Source organism: Dermacentor albipictus, chromosome 4 (assembly GCF_038994185.2).
Source record: "Dermacentor albipictus isolate Rhodes 1998 colony chromosome 4, USDA_Dalb.pri_finalv2, whole genome shotgun sequence".
Lineage (NCBI taxonomy): Eukaryota > Metazoa > Arthropoda > Arachnida > Ixodida > Ixodidae > Dermacentor > Dermacentor albipictus.
In genome coordinates this window covers 148053770-148067342 of record NC_091824.1, presented here as the reverse complement: position 1 = coordinate 148067342, position 13573 = coordinate 148053770, and the positions used below count along the sequence as shown (strand labels likewise).

General features: G+C 46.5%; 1 protein-coding gene and 1 pseudogene across 1 annotated transcript; both read right to left on the bottom strand.

Moving 5' to 3' along the window:
• Positions 1–960: 960 nt before the first annotated feature.
• Positions 961–1087, bottom strand: LOC135902222 (U2 spliceosomal RNA; annotated as a pseudogene).
• A 576-nt stretch (positions 1088–1663) lies between these two features.
• LOC135902183 (neprilysin-1-like) lies at positions 1664–2722 on the bottom strand. Its single transcript, XM_070537993.1, has one exon. It carries the CDS (start codon positions 2720–2722, stop codon positions 1664–1666), a length of 1059 nt encoding a protein of 352 aa, XP_070394094.1.
• Positions 2723–13573: the final 10851 nt, after the last annotated feature.

Genomic DNA, 13573 nt, shown 5'->3' with positions numbered 1-13573 from the left:
AATGGGCTCTCAACGAGTTTCATCCGCGTTGAGCCACTTCTTTCTTTTCTTCTTACATGGGCGTTATCGAGAACCATATTTGAGTCTCAGCTCTGAAAACGAAGGAGCATGCCTGACAAAAGAAATAAGGGAAATTTGTGCCATCTATACAGGCAGTCGTAAACAATCGCGCAGCATTCGTCGCACTAGTTTTCCTTCTGAACAACTTAATGTCAACAGTAAGCGTAGGCCTATTTCGCGTTCTCTTTTAACCAAACCGGTTAATGCCATCCTCTTACCGGCCTCACAATCGAAGGAAGACACGGAAACGCGCCTTTAGAACCTGCTTGAAGGAAATGTTAACTCGCATGGTGGAGCTTTTCACGCTGGACCGATGGAAATGCACAATATTTGCTTACAAGGCTTACCACGATGAGAGCACATATTTGAGCAAAATATGTTTCTAGACACCGCTTATGTGTAATAATTAAAGTGCGTTTTCAATATATATAAAAATATGAAAAATAAACAGTACATCTTTGTGTACCCATAATTGTCTTGTGAATCTAGCTACTTTCAAAATTGATGAAAAATAAGAATCTAGGTAGTAAGAAGACTTGGAATCAGATCCTCATTTGCATCAGACGAACTCTGTTTTACAGCGATGCTGTTTATGGCTAGGGTCCCGCACATGTTTCGTGTCCGTCAGCAAATCTGCGTGAGTAAAAACTTAGCTCCAAAATCTGATGCAAAATCGCTTCATTCTATGCAATAGCTTATACGTCTCCTCAGTTCGATATCCCTTTTCAGTAGATTAGTTATTCGTAGGCACCATTTTCAAGATCAGTAGTCTCAGGAAGATGTATATATATTTTTTGCGTGCTTACAGGGGTATGGGCCATTGCTAAAGGGAGTATGAGCTATTCATTGTCTGACGAGATGGACAAATTTCTCGCGTACATTTTTCTTCTGCGGGTGCTGAAACCGTGGGCCGATCCAGGATATAGTGCAATTCCGGGTTGACCCGTGGCGGAGGTGCAGGAGGCTTCTAGCACTCTGCCAACTTGCAAAAATAAATTTAATATCATGGGTCAAAAAAAAAAGCAAGCTGCGTCGTGTGCTACACAGCTTCGCTGGTAATCCGCGTTCACAGAGTGGAATGGCTCACGATGTTTTGCACCACAGGCGCGTAACGCAATGTCTACAGCAGCGGAGAAAGATCTAACGATTCCTGAGGTGTGGTAATCCTCGAACAGTTTAATAGCCAGGACGGTGGGACCAGTACAAGTAATTGTCACCTGTAAAAGAACCATGAAAAAGAAAGATGTGCCACTCGTTGCTACTTAAGGAGTTAAATATTATGTTTCGCGACAAATCATAATGAATTACCGTTAAAGCGGACTTACACATAGGCAAATACAAAAGAAAGAAGTGACCAATGTTACGGCTTCATTTTCCAACTTAATAGATACTATGCAATAATAACAGGTGAGTATGACTTGTACTGCCGTTGACTTGAGCATGCATTTGCGAAACTGTTATACGTATTTCTTCGAGGGCTTAGCTGATGCCATTCAAATAGCTCATTATCAATTAGCAGAAAGCGCTCGTCATCATAAAAAAAGGAAACTGATGTACAAATATCAAAACTTTGCACAGTCTCATAATTAATACTTTATACATTTCAAGGTATCATATGATCATTTAGCGTGCTATTGAAAAGATTGCAGGTCCCCGAGTGCCCCAATGGTCTCATGAAGCTACCGGGTTGGCAGCCGAATGCTTCTCCAAAGGAACGAGGCAGGTGACGGAGCGGGAAGTTGACGGCAAGATCAGGGGGCAACCGCTTCCACGTCTTGTACTGACGGATTTGGTACGCGGGATCACTGTTCTCACAGTTGTCGAGCGCGTACCATACGAAGAACAGCTGGTCGGAGGACAAGTCTGGCAACGTGCTTAGCCGAAAGCTCAGCTTCCAAATGCGCTCAACATGCAAAAGTTCGCGGAAAGTGACGAATGCGACAGCCACGGCGACCGTCTGCGCGAGCAACGCGTAGCGAGCGTCGTCGGGGTCCAAGTCAAATTCGGTTCGTGTCTCGCGCAAGACGGTGGCAAAGTCGCTGGACAAGCACTTCAGTAGCTCGTGGAAGAGAGCCTGTGAGCGACTCGTGTACTGCAGATTGTACGACGCGCCCAGTGACGTCTGTTCTTGCCATAATAGCGGTGTCAAGCTGTGAAAGAAACGTACGGCCATCCTGGAGAGGTGGAAGGCAAAAAGCGTAGCGTTGCTGGGCACCGAACTGTTGATTATCCCCAGGGGCACGTAGACTGTCTGCTGGGCCCAGCTGTATCGACTGCGTGTGTCGAAAGGTGATCCCGGCTCTCGAGGTGCTAAGCGGGCGTCAATCTGCCTCAGCTTGGTCCCCATGGCGCGCTTCAATAGGTCACGGTAGACGTGCACTACATCGCTCCCGTAGTCGCTGATGCTACCGTTGCACTCGTTGGCCCCCAAAGACCAGCCCGGAAAGAAGCGAGCCAGCTTGGTGTTGGCCAGCTTGAAGCGGATTATCATGTACGTGAGGTCGTCAACCCAGGAAAGTCGCGCCGAGTTTCGGAAAAAGCTATTCTCTACCTGAGAAAGCCAGACGCGATCGTTCAGGTCGTTTCCCGTGGCCAAGTGCACTTTAGCTTGAGCCTTGACGACGCAGATAGGAAGTGCCGCCTCCACAGCCCGAAGGCACATTATGTCTTGGTGGAGCGGCAAAGCGCGCACACGTCCCGTAGCTTCAACGCTGAATAACATCTTCAGGTTTTCGAAGCCGCTTGTGGGAAGAAAAGGGGCTATTCGAATAATTAATCGGAATCCCAAGTAGTTTATTAGGCTTGGTACGTCGTTGGATTTTACATGATTATCAAGCTGGCTGAGCATAAACTCAGGACTGCGTACAACTATTGTCGCCTGTGAGCTCAACCTGTGTTCGAAAACTGCCGACATGAACGTATGAAATCCCATAGGAATGTCGCGCAGTCTTGTTATTTTGAAGTTGAATTCATCTTCTGTTGGTTGTCTTTGAGAAAGGTCACGGAAAACACTATACACATCGTTGGCGACTTGAGCATTGTTCTGTGATGAAGAAAGCCCAAGGGCTTCTCGTATCGCGTCCTGGAACATAGCAACAATCATGTTGTAGATTTCGTAATTCTTTAAAAATAACATTTTAGGTGGTTCTAGGACAACCAGGGGCTGCTTGCTTTGGTGTCTTCCTATGGAAATGCCGAGAAATGCATCGATGCCAAACTGCCGGTACAGTGTTCCCGCTAGTGACCAGACATGTGATATGCTGAAAGCGGTGTTCGTCTGAGTGATTGGCCAAGCTACAGTAAGAAATTCTTTAAATATGTCTTTCAATGCCATTTTGACTTCCATTCCTTGCAGGTTAGAGCTCCGTACGCAGGCATTGAAAAGCTGCAGCGCTAGCAGCACGTCTGGGCTGTCGCCCTTAAAGTACTCTGCAACGTCGCCCTCCATTTTTTCCTCGATAAATGTATCCCTGGAAACCGCCGCGCCAAATCCCATTCCTACGTTGGGGCGTGCGTTGGCTTTCCAAATGTCACAAACGTAGTCGTAAAAATTGTCACAAGGATGGTTTTGACTACTGAGAAGAGACTTGATAAATGCACCTTCGCTTTCACAGTAGGGTGTTGAACATGTGTACACCCTACTTCCTGTTGTGCTTGGACGTGAGATGATAGCATGCTGTGTCGTTTTCTGTGTCGGGGGTTGATAACGTGTGCTAGCTCTTGATTCAGTCGTCATTGGAATGTAGTCGTACGTCGTATCACTAGGGAATGGCAGTACGGGAGAGTGGCCCGCAGTCGTCAGCACTATAATAGCTATCACCCAAAGAAGACATAACATAGCCAGAGCTATTACAACGCGGCTTTCTGGATATAATGACCTCGCGCTGGTCATAAGCTCTTCTAAGGATTGCTCAGCTATCTTATGGTCGTATTCAATGTCTTTACCTGAATGCATTAGAGGCCCAGTAGGGGGAGGGAGATTAGCCGCTTCATCTTGTCCTGATTCATCCTGTTGCTCTTGGGCAGAATCTTTTCTGTCTGAATGCTCAGATCCTCCGACACCTTCGGGCTCATCCACTACGACAGCGCCGTTTTCGTTAGCGCTGCTTTCGTTAGGGCTCCTGTGGGTATCATACTCGTCTCCTTTTGATGTTGCCTTTTGCTCACTTTTGCGATCGGAAAATGATCGCTCACCATCGTCCCTAATATTAGCGATTTTCTCTTCTCTGTTCTCTGATGCCGTGTCATAATTACAAACAGACTGTTCACTTCCCTTTCGATTTAATACCGGCTCGCTCCTAATTGAACGTGAAGTGTTGTCATTCATGGGGATGCTCTGGTAGCTATGCATCGATAATGTGTCCTTGCTGATTTTTGATTCCATTTTCTTTTTAGGAAAAGCTTTGGAGGCAAGCATCGAGGACGCTTTACTTAAGGAAAAAGTTATGGCACGTGTGTCGCTTTCCTTCGAAGTTCTAGTGACAGGCTTCTCCGTGGCTTGAACTGCGACGTCGGCGAGTACAGGCGCTTCAGTGCATACACACACTGACGCGCAGCAGCGTTCCATTCGTGCTCCTGAAGCTAACGTCGTGTTATTGCTTACGTTAGACATATCATTAGAAGCACATTGTCTTGAGGTTCTCCGGCTGGTAGCGGCAGATTCCAGCGATAGACGTCTCTCTGCGCCATTGAGCCTTGGCTTCTTCGAGCTTGAAGAAAGGGAAGGACGCCGATTGGCCTCTTGGTGGTCAACATTTTGTGATTCTGCGACCGATATAGATGAACGCAGTCTTGCACTAGCTTTTATGCTAGATTCTCTTCGACCTACAGAGAAGACAAACGGAGAACCCTGTCCGGGTTCTTCCACAGTGAATTTTTTTAGGTCATTGGCTGTAGGAAAATTCCATGATTTTTCAGGTTCTCTAAAGCTGGACTTTCTCATGCATGGTGCAGACGAACTGGAGCGTCTTCTTTCATGTTCCTTGATGCTTGGTTTTCTTGATGCTGTCTGAGAGGCAACTTTTGACTTCTCATGAAGACCAGTGCTGGTAGAGCTGAACGCACCCCCGAGCGCTGTCGTGGACCACATTATGTCTCGGGCGCTGCTCTGAGGAACACAGGTTGCATAAGAGTATTCACGTGACATTACGAGAGGACTGAAATCCAGTGTCCTTCCCCACGATCCTGCAGAAGGCGTGGACGTTGCTAGTAGAGTAGATGGCTGCATCGTCATCGATGTATAACTCTGTGCAGAGGCTAGCGGTGCCGTAGCGGATGAAAGTTGCCTCATGTTCGGTTGCAGCCACCCAGGCTGCTCAGTCTGTTCTACAACTATTCTTCGTACAGTGTTGCCTTCTGTCCAAGTCTCTTCACGGTGAATGGTGGAAGCACAAAATGGGATTAAGGACGGCTGCTGATATAAAATGGGAGGGTGGTCTCTGCAGATGTTAGTCAGTGGAACTTGACGAGGAGGCATAATAGCTGTGTTGTATGGAACTTCGAAGCAGCAGCAGCAGTTATTTGGTTTAGGAGGGCAGACATAAGAAGCGCTAGTGACACGTGCATTCTGATATTCTGGGCATCCGCAAACAGGACACCCATGCTGTTCCCCACCGTTGACTGAGCTTTGTGAAAGTGACGGCGGCCAATTAAAGGTAGCTTGAGCGTCAGCTGTAACATACAGGGGCACACATTCATCTGTATCTGCGACGCGAACCGAGGGAGTCGTGCTTCTTGGGCGTCTTTCATCCAAGCCTGTTACGTCGGAACAGTCGCTCTCCCAGCCATCAGGTATTGTGGTGTTGCTTGCTGTCCAGACTTGTCTTGCGCTTGGGCGGCTGCCTCCCGTGTTTTGTTTTCGTGGAAGACGGCGTGAAGAATCAGTGCGCTCGCGTGTAGCGTAAACGAACACCTTTCCATTGTTCTTTTTCGAGATCTCACTGCTCAGCCGCGGTTTCGGCACGTCTGCCCGCTGGCAGTTGCAGTAGGGGTCTTCTTGGTCGTGAAATCGGTGAACGTACTCCTCTTGGCAGATGCGGCATGTTTCTCTGAGAGGGCGAATAGGTCTTCTGCAATTCACGCAGTAAGTTGTGAACGTTACCTCGGGGGAACGCCTTCCGCAGCCCGTGCAAGTAAATCTGCATTCGTCGCATACTAGTCCAGTATTCTGAAAAGCGGGAGCCGTTGGCATGAATTCACTCGGGCACCAGGGACATCCACGATTTCCAGCAACAGTCGCAACAGGAACGGCAGTAGCGACGGGAAGAGGTGGCACGTTATTTCTGTAAGTGGGCGATTCCCGTAATTCGCTCGTCGGGGCGAATTGTCCTCCGGTAGAAGATGTTCCACCCCTCACTGCGAAGTTTGCTGAGACGCCCGAGGGCCCCGGTTCTTGCTGCATGGACGCCTCGGTGCTACTGAAGTGCTTGTAAGCAAGGGTTGGGTCTAGGTCGTCCCTGAGCACTGTTGCTTGGACGGGCTGTAAGCGCTCCGATGGATTCCCATAGAGCGCTAGCGCAGTTCGTTGCTGGCTTCGATGGAGCGGAGGCTGTGGCGTGCGCAACGCGTCGTAGTTGGGAGATTTTTGCGAAGTCTGCAGTGCGCGCACTTTTGCCTGCTTAAGTTTCTGCTCCTTGTTCGGTGCCAGTTCTGTCGCGAGCAGCAGGGACGATGCCGACTGGACGTCAACATCGTTGGGCTGAGCGACCCTCGTGGGCAATCCTGCTTCCGACAAAATCTTCCCAATTTCGTAGCTCATAACCGCGATTTCGTTGGCTGTCAGCTCGGCGTCAGTGATGCTGTCAGCGGACTCGGTACTCCACTTCTGCCACGGCTCGTCTTCGGCTTCTCTGGACGATTGAAAGCGAGATCGCAACCTCCGCCGTCTCTTCTTGGAAAACGTAATAGGTGGGGTCCTCTGGAGTCTCATTCCTTCATCATTCGGCAATCGCGCAGTTGGGCAGTTTAAGGAAACTGTTACACTGGTCTCGAATTGCTTGCTTGATTGCTCCTCACTTGTGGCGTTACGGAGAAAACCACGGAAAAAGCACTTCTTCGTCCTCGTCCTTAATCCTTTCTCTGAGGGTGCGTTTCGATCCGCTGAAATAAGTGTGGTGTTAAGGTACGCTTATCACAAATATTCAGAAGAGCACCGTGATGCAAAAGACAACATAATTTCTACCTGTTTATGGTGGTATTAATGCGAAGTTCCAAGCAGTATATTCAAGTTCAGCTTTCTTACTACCCAGTGTATAACAAACCAATATTTGGCTCACCCGTCCCGCCTTATGGGTACATACCAGGTTTTGAAAGCACGTCATCATCATCAGCATCATCATCACCACCATCATCATCATCATCATGATCATCATCATCATGTTTAGAATGTGTTGCGTTCGTGTTTGGCCGGGAAGGAGCCTTTATTTTTGGGCTTAGCAAGAGAAATTCTTGCTTGGCAGTCCGAAATTATCTTACGGAATCCAATAGATTTCCTTGACAAACTGGTTCTTAATTTATTTTAATTCTGCGTTTTGCGTTGATATTTTTCCTTTCTGCCTTTTCCTGGAAACTGTTTTCTTATCCGTAATTGGCGATTTCCGATTTCTTAATTCCCTTCTTGTAAGTTTTTCTTAATCACGTGGCTATTGGCCAATCCTCCACTTTCTGTATGCGCCACGAACATTCACGACCACGACGACGATGGCGCCGCTGACGACGACAAAATTACGCAGTCTGCCATAATACCAATCTTAGTAATTCCGGAATTAGGTGTTCAGTGGAAGGTAGTTTTGTGTGGCTTAAAAAATTTATAAACGGCGCTTTGAAAAACTATAATGGTCAGTATGCTAAGCGAGTAGCCGCATGTCACTCTGCGTAGAGATGCACTTAGTTTCGTGGACGTATATCAGAAGCAAACGACAGAAATTATAAAGAAAATTGTTTGTTTTGGAGCGGGTTTGGGTCGTCTCCAGCCTTGGACAAACCAGCTATCATGGGTGGCCATGACGACTGAAAATTGTACATCGCAGACCCAGGAGTCCAATCAGCACGTTGGTTTCACAGGCTGTTTCCTTGGGACTGTTTGACGGAGATCGCTGATGTCTAGCTCCATATATTTGACCAGCACCAGTCTGTTCACTAATATGTGGCCATGGGCGCCTTAGTAATAACATCCGCAAAGGAGCTTCCACATATAAACTATTTCTGCAATGACTGTCCCTTTCCGATAATAGAGAGTAAGCAAGAACGTAACGTTAGTGAAGATAAAAAAAAAATCACGCAGAAACTCCTTTGGTAGTTGTCTAAGTATGCGTAAGCATTCTGCAACTTGCTCATCTCTATGCAGCCCAATGTAATTAGCACGAGGTCGCGGGATCGAATCCTGGCCACGATGACCTCATTTCGGTGGGGGCGAAATGCGAAAACACCCGTGTACTTTGATTTAGGTACACGTTAAAGAACTCCAGGTGGTCAAAATTTCCAGAGTCCTCCACTACGGCGTGCCTCATAATCATAAAGTGGGTTTGGCACGTAAAACCCTCACAATTAAAAATTAAATGTAATTATCAGCAGAGTCCTACCAGGTCTTTTCTGGCCACAAAACTGCCGCCTCAGTTTCACATAAAGCCAGCGTCCACCACTAGATGCGTCTCTGCATGAGAGGGCATGCGAACGCCGCTATACCGCCGTACTTCTGTGTGGAGCAGCCTCGGTATCCTAACTTCCGCAACTGCTGCTTTACTTTCCCGTAACTAATTTTAACATTCCACATGTATCAATAACTGCCTGAGCACGTCTTGTGGCGTGAAATGAGCACCCGGGAAAAAACAATATATATATATATATATATATATATATATATATATATATATATATATATATATATATATATATATATATATATATATACCAGAAAAAAAGCAGTTCTGGGTCCGGGTAAATATTCACAGTGAAGTAGACGCGCGTATGAAGCGGTTTATTGACGTTTCGGCCGGGGTCCGGCCTTCATCAGAAAATATATATATATATATATATATATATATATATATATATATATATATATATATATATATATATATATATATATATATATATATATATATATATATATAGCTGCTCAAAACATACAGCTTGCCACCGTATCTCAGGGGAACAAATTATGGTATTTTACGTGCCAAAGCCATGATATAATTATGAGACATGGTGGGGGACTCCACATTAATTTTGACCACCTGGGGTCTTTAACGTGCACATAAATCTAAATAAACGGGTGTTTTTGCATTTTGCCCCCATCGAAATGAGGCCTCCATGGTACAGATTTCTTTCTCAGCGCCGTTCGTTTGAACGCTTCGATAGGTTCCGCGTTTTAACATTCGCATGAAATTAAACACCGCGCTTTCGCAACAAAACGCCAGTGGTGTCACTTGTAAACAGAGGCAAACATCTGGGCTGTTGCACCCCCACTCACCCGTATCTAAGCGTGAACCCTCGCTTGCGCATAGCGCTAGGTTGTTCACCGAGCACAGCTGTTCACTTTCTGTTAAACCGTGAGCAGAAACTTATGATGAGGTCAAAACATTGAAATAATTATTACAAGGGCTGCTTCCATAACAATGACTTCGTTTAATGACAAAGAAAAGGAAACTGGGCTGCTCCGTGCGCTTCAGATTTCTCGGCAAGGCGATGCCATTTCTGAACAAGATTCAGGCAGGATAAATTTAAGAGAAACCTCACAACTAAATGTATTCGGTGCGGATTTTAGTATAGCATTAAGGTGAACGTGAAGTCTCAGGACCTGTACAGTTGAAACTGCATTGTAATTAGGCAATTCCCTTAGCCAGCCCAGCGTCAGTAAGCCCAGCACTTATTTCCGTTGCTCGTGGTTTCGACGCACAAAACACGAGATTAGTTATCTTGGTTCTCAAAGCGCACCTATTTGCAAGAGGTTAAAATATTCTAATCACTAGTCCTGACATTGTTACCATGGCCGAAAAATGAAAAGAAAAATACAGTTTTATAGTTCAATCAGAAAAAGAAATAAAACGCGTCGGTGAAAAACATCATAGAAGCATGATCATTTATTTACTATGTGAAATAATTCACATACAGACAACAAAAAGGTGCGTCCGGTCACGAATGCTTCACGATTCACAATGCAACAAGTTGGTTAAAAGCAAGGCACTGATAGAAAAAGCATAAAGAAAGAACATCAAAACGGAAGATATGCAATGGGGCACAGGAAGCACCAGAAAACGAATGAAAATAGATACAGAATGCGCAATCGATTGTTTCTGTACACAAGAAAGCGTAAAGCATAAGCCTTTCATGACACATGACAAACCAACTCTTAAGCGAACACAAGAGCCACAGCATCAATACCGAAGTTTTTTCTGTAGTCGAGAAGATTTTCAAAAATAAGAAAATCGGCTCTTTTGAATCGTACCCGACGACTAACGTGGTCGTTTGCATGAGGGTCGAACTGTCGATGAGCGCGACCGAGGTTCGGTTCTCGTGAGATACGCTGGAAGGCTTTCAAAAATCCCTGTAACGGCGTTAGGCTTGAGCGTCGGATTTTAAAGCGAAAGCTTTACTGGCCGCGAACTTGCGATTTCGCCGTAGCGGTGCTCCGAGGAGGCACATGACGTCACAACGCGCGCCTCGCAGCGGATATTTCTCTCTCTAGTAGCACCGAACCACGGGTGTTCCGCCGCTGCGCAGCGCCGCGCCTTTCCACCACTGCCGTTTGGTGTGACGTCACATCGCGTTCCTCGTCGTTGCGCTCACCTCCGCTAGCTTCGCCAGCTGCGTCGCATGCCTGATAACATGTGGGAGGATTGAAAAGGAGAGCTCGCGTGCGCCGCAACCACAGTTGAGGCAGCAGTATGGACGGCGACGATTCTGATTCTGAGATGAAGAGGAAACGAATCGCCCAGGAAGCAGACGAACAGCGCGCCGGACGAGTAAACGCCGCGGCAAAGCTAGACAACCAGACTAACCTGGATTTGCAATCAAGGTTAATTAACGCTAACCATGCTATGCCTTAGCTTTCGCTACGCATATCCTGGCATATATATATAGCCGACCTAAGCCACTACCAATTTTTGACGGTCCAGGGACGCGGTGTCACCGTTTATATCGAAATTGTAGGCAGTGATGATGTCTGAGGCGTCGAAGTGTTTCGCGCACAAACGCATATATTTGCATCCAAGGCTAAAACCACCACTTTGCAGCATCGGTATGGACCGCTTCCACTTCTCGCGCTTCTCCGTGTCTCTTGGTAAACAAATTAACACCTTTTCGGTCGTTCCTCTGCAGCCGGAACGGCACACCAGCACATAACACATGTTCGGCATCGTCGTCAATTTAAATTGTTTTCGGGACACTATCTTTCACGTGGGCATTATTGCTTCGATTGCAACTAAGCCCGCGAAACATACATATATATAAAGAAAAGCAGCCGACGTCACCGTGCTTACTTATTAAATGCTTACGCATTTAATGACAGAGGTGATATGAGAATGTGTATGCGTACATATCGTCACAATGACCACTGATCAGGACAATAACTGTGTTCGTACCTTTGCTCAAAACTCTGCGTCACCTCTGTGTCGTGTGCTATATACAGCTTCGCTGGTTATCCAGGCACCTTCACAGAGTGGACTGGCTCATGCCTTTTTCGTTCTTTCTTGTGCGTCTTTCTTTAACGTGCGAAAAGGAGTTACGTGAGATATAGCGCGGGGCTAACGATTAAAATTGATGTTTCAAAGGTTTTCTAAACATTGCGTTAACAGATTTGCGGTGTGTGTATTAATTTAAGAAGTTGGCTATTGATTGCAAACTATTTATTTATGAAGTGTACAAAAATGTATGACCCTTCATGCTGCGGCTAGCAACACGCTGTTGGTTTCATTCGCATAGAAGGCATTGCTTTATATAACAACGTTGTGCATGATTGCCCGGACACACTGTGTACGTGTTTGCTTCGGCCAAGGAAAATGCGCCTTGATTATTTGTGGGAAGTGGGATTACGAAAAAACTTATAGAAGCTACACATAACCATTATTTCGAGTGTTACGCAGCATTACAAATAATCCTTCTTGCATAATTCTGACTAATCAACACAAACACCTTAAACCATTGGTTTTATTAAGTGAAGCTTTCTTAGTGAACGCTCCCGGACTTTCCTGAGCATGGCTGCAGGGCGCTGCTGGTGTCTTGCCAAATTGCTCCCACAAAGACAGCACTGCCATTTTTACTACCCTTAGACGTGTACATTGTTGTTTTCCACTGTTTTCCACTGTTTTCCATTGTTTTCCACTTTTTTCCATTGTTTTCCACGAAGTTTCTCAATGATAAAACAAATGATACTTATATGAAACAAATATCCTCATTACAACAAACATCAAGCGCACAATTCCTTTAACAAAGCAAATCTTTCTATGTCTACTTTTCTAGGGTTTGAAGTTGTGCTAATCAGTTGCACTATCTTCAGGACCGGCCCGCTCTAGTTTGCGTGTAGATACAGTGTCACGGCAAAGGGTGCCAATCCTGGGGACAGTATGATGTGCTGTCACGTAATTCACGTTGTGGAATTCTCCGCATCTTACCACCTTCACTGGCAGGCACGTAATCGCTATAATGCGATACGCTGTGCAGAATATAATCAGTTGCGTGGCATTTCTTTGACTGCTTCACCAAAGCCTCGCTTGTCAGGATCCAACATGTGGATTTAATTTGCACAACTACTAGCCCAATAGTCCAAAAGTGCCTAATAGCCCAAAAGCGTGAACTATGATTTGAAAGTCAATAGTTGAAGCTTGAAGACGAAATTCGCCGATAGGTAACGTAGCATCCCAACAAGTCATTATTTAAAAGGAGCAGCAAGAATAACTCATCAATAAGCGAAGAATATTGAGTACTTCGTTTAATTGTGCGAGTCCCAACCCTTTGACTGTGGCTGTCTGAGTAATCAAACACGAAGAACAGCAATGTTTAACCTTAAAGCTGTCGCAGTGGACTGCTCTTGGAATTCAGCGAGGAGTAGCAGGATCGCAGCTGAGCTGAGTTGTCGCTGACCGTAGGTAAGAGCGTGTGAACTCCTGGCGCGTCTCTCCACCAACATTTAATCGAAGCGACCCTCCAGCGCACAGACGTTCCCACGGGCAACCTTTACGATCGCAGTTCACTCGTGCAGCCTGGCGTGCATCTGCGGGCAGGTGCAACGACCTTTCCGGCTGTATAAGCAGGTAGAGCGGCATATCTCGAGCCGCGTACACCGTCGGCTGTCTCACCCCCGTCAGCGTTTCCGCACGCGTCAGTGTGTAGCCTAGCGCGCGGCACGTTCCCGTACCTGCGCGGTGGGCTTGCCAGCCGATTGCGATTAACACGCGTACCTGCATAAGCACCGTGTCCTTCGTGGCCCTCCGGATTTTTTTTTCTCCCTTGATCGCTATGGCGAAAAGCAGCTCCACGCTACGCGCACGCGAAGCGCTCGGGAAGGGCCTCATATCGCTTG

Coding starts and splice junctions, on each gene's coding strand:
- LOC135902183 (XM_070537993.1), bottom strand. CDS start 2,722: ATGTGCCTTCGGGCTGTGGAGGCGGCACTTCCTATCTGCGTCGTCAAG.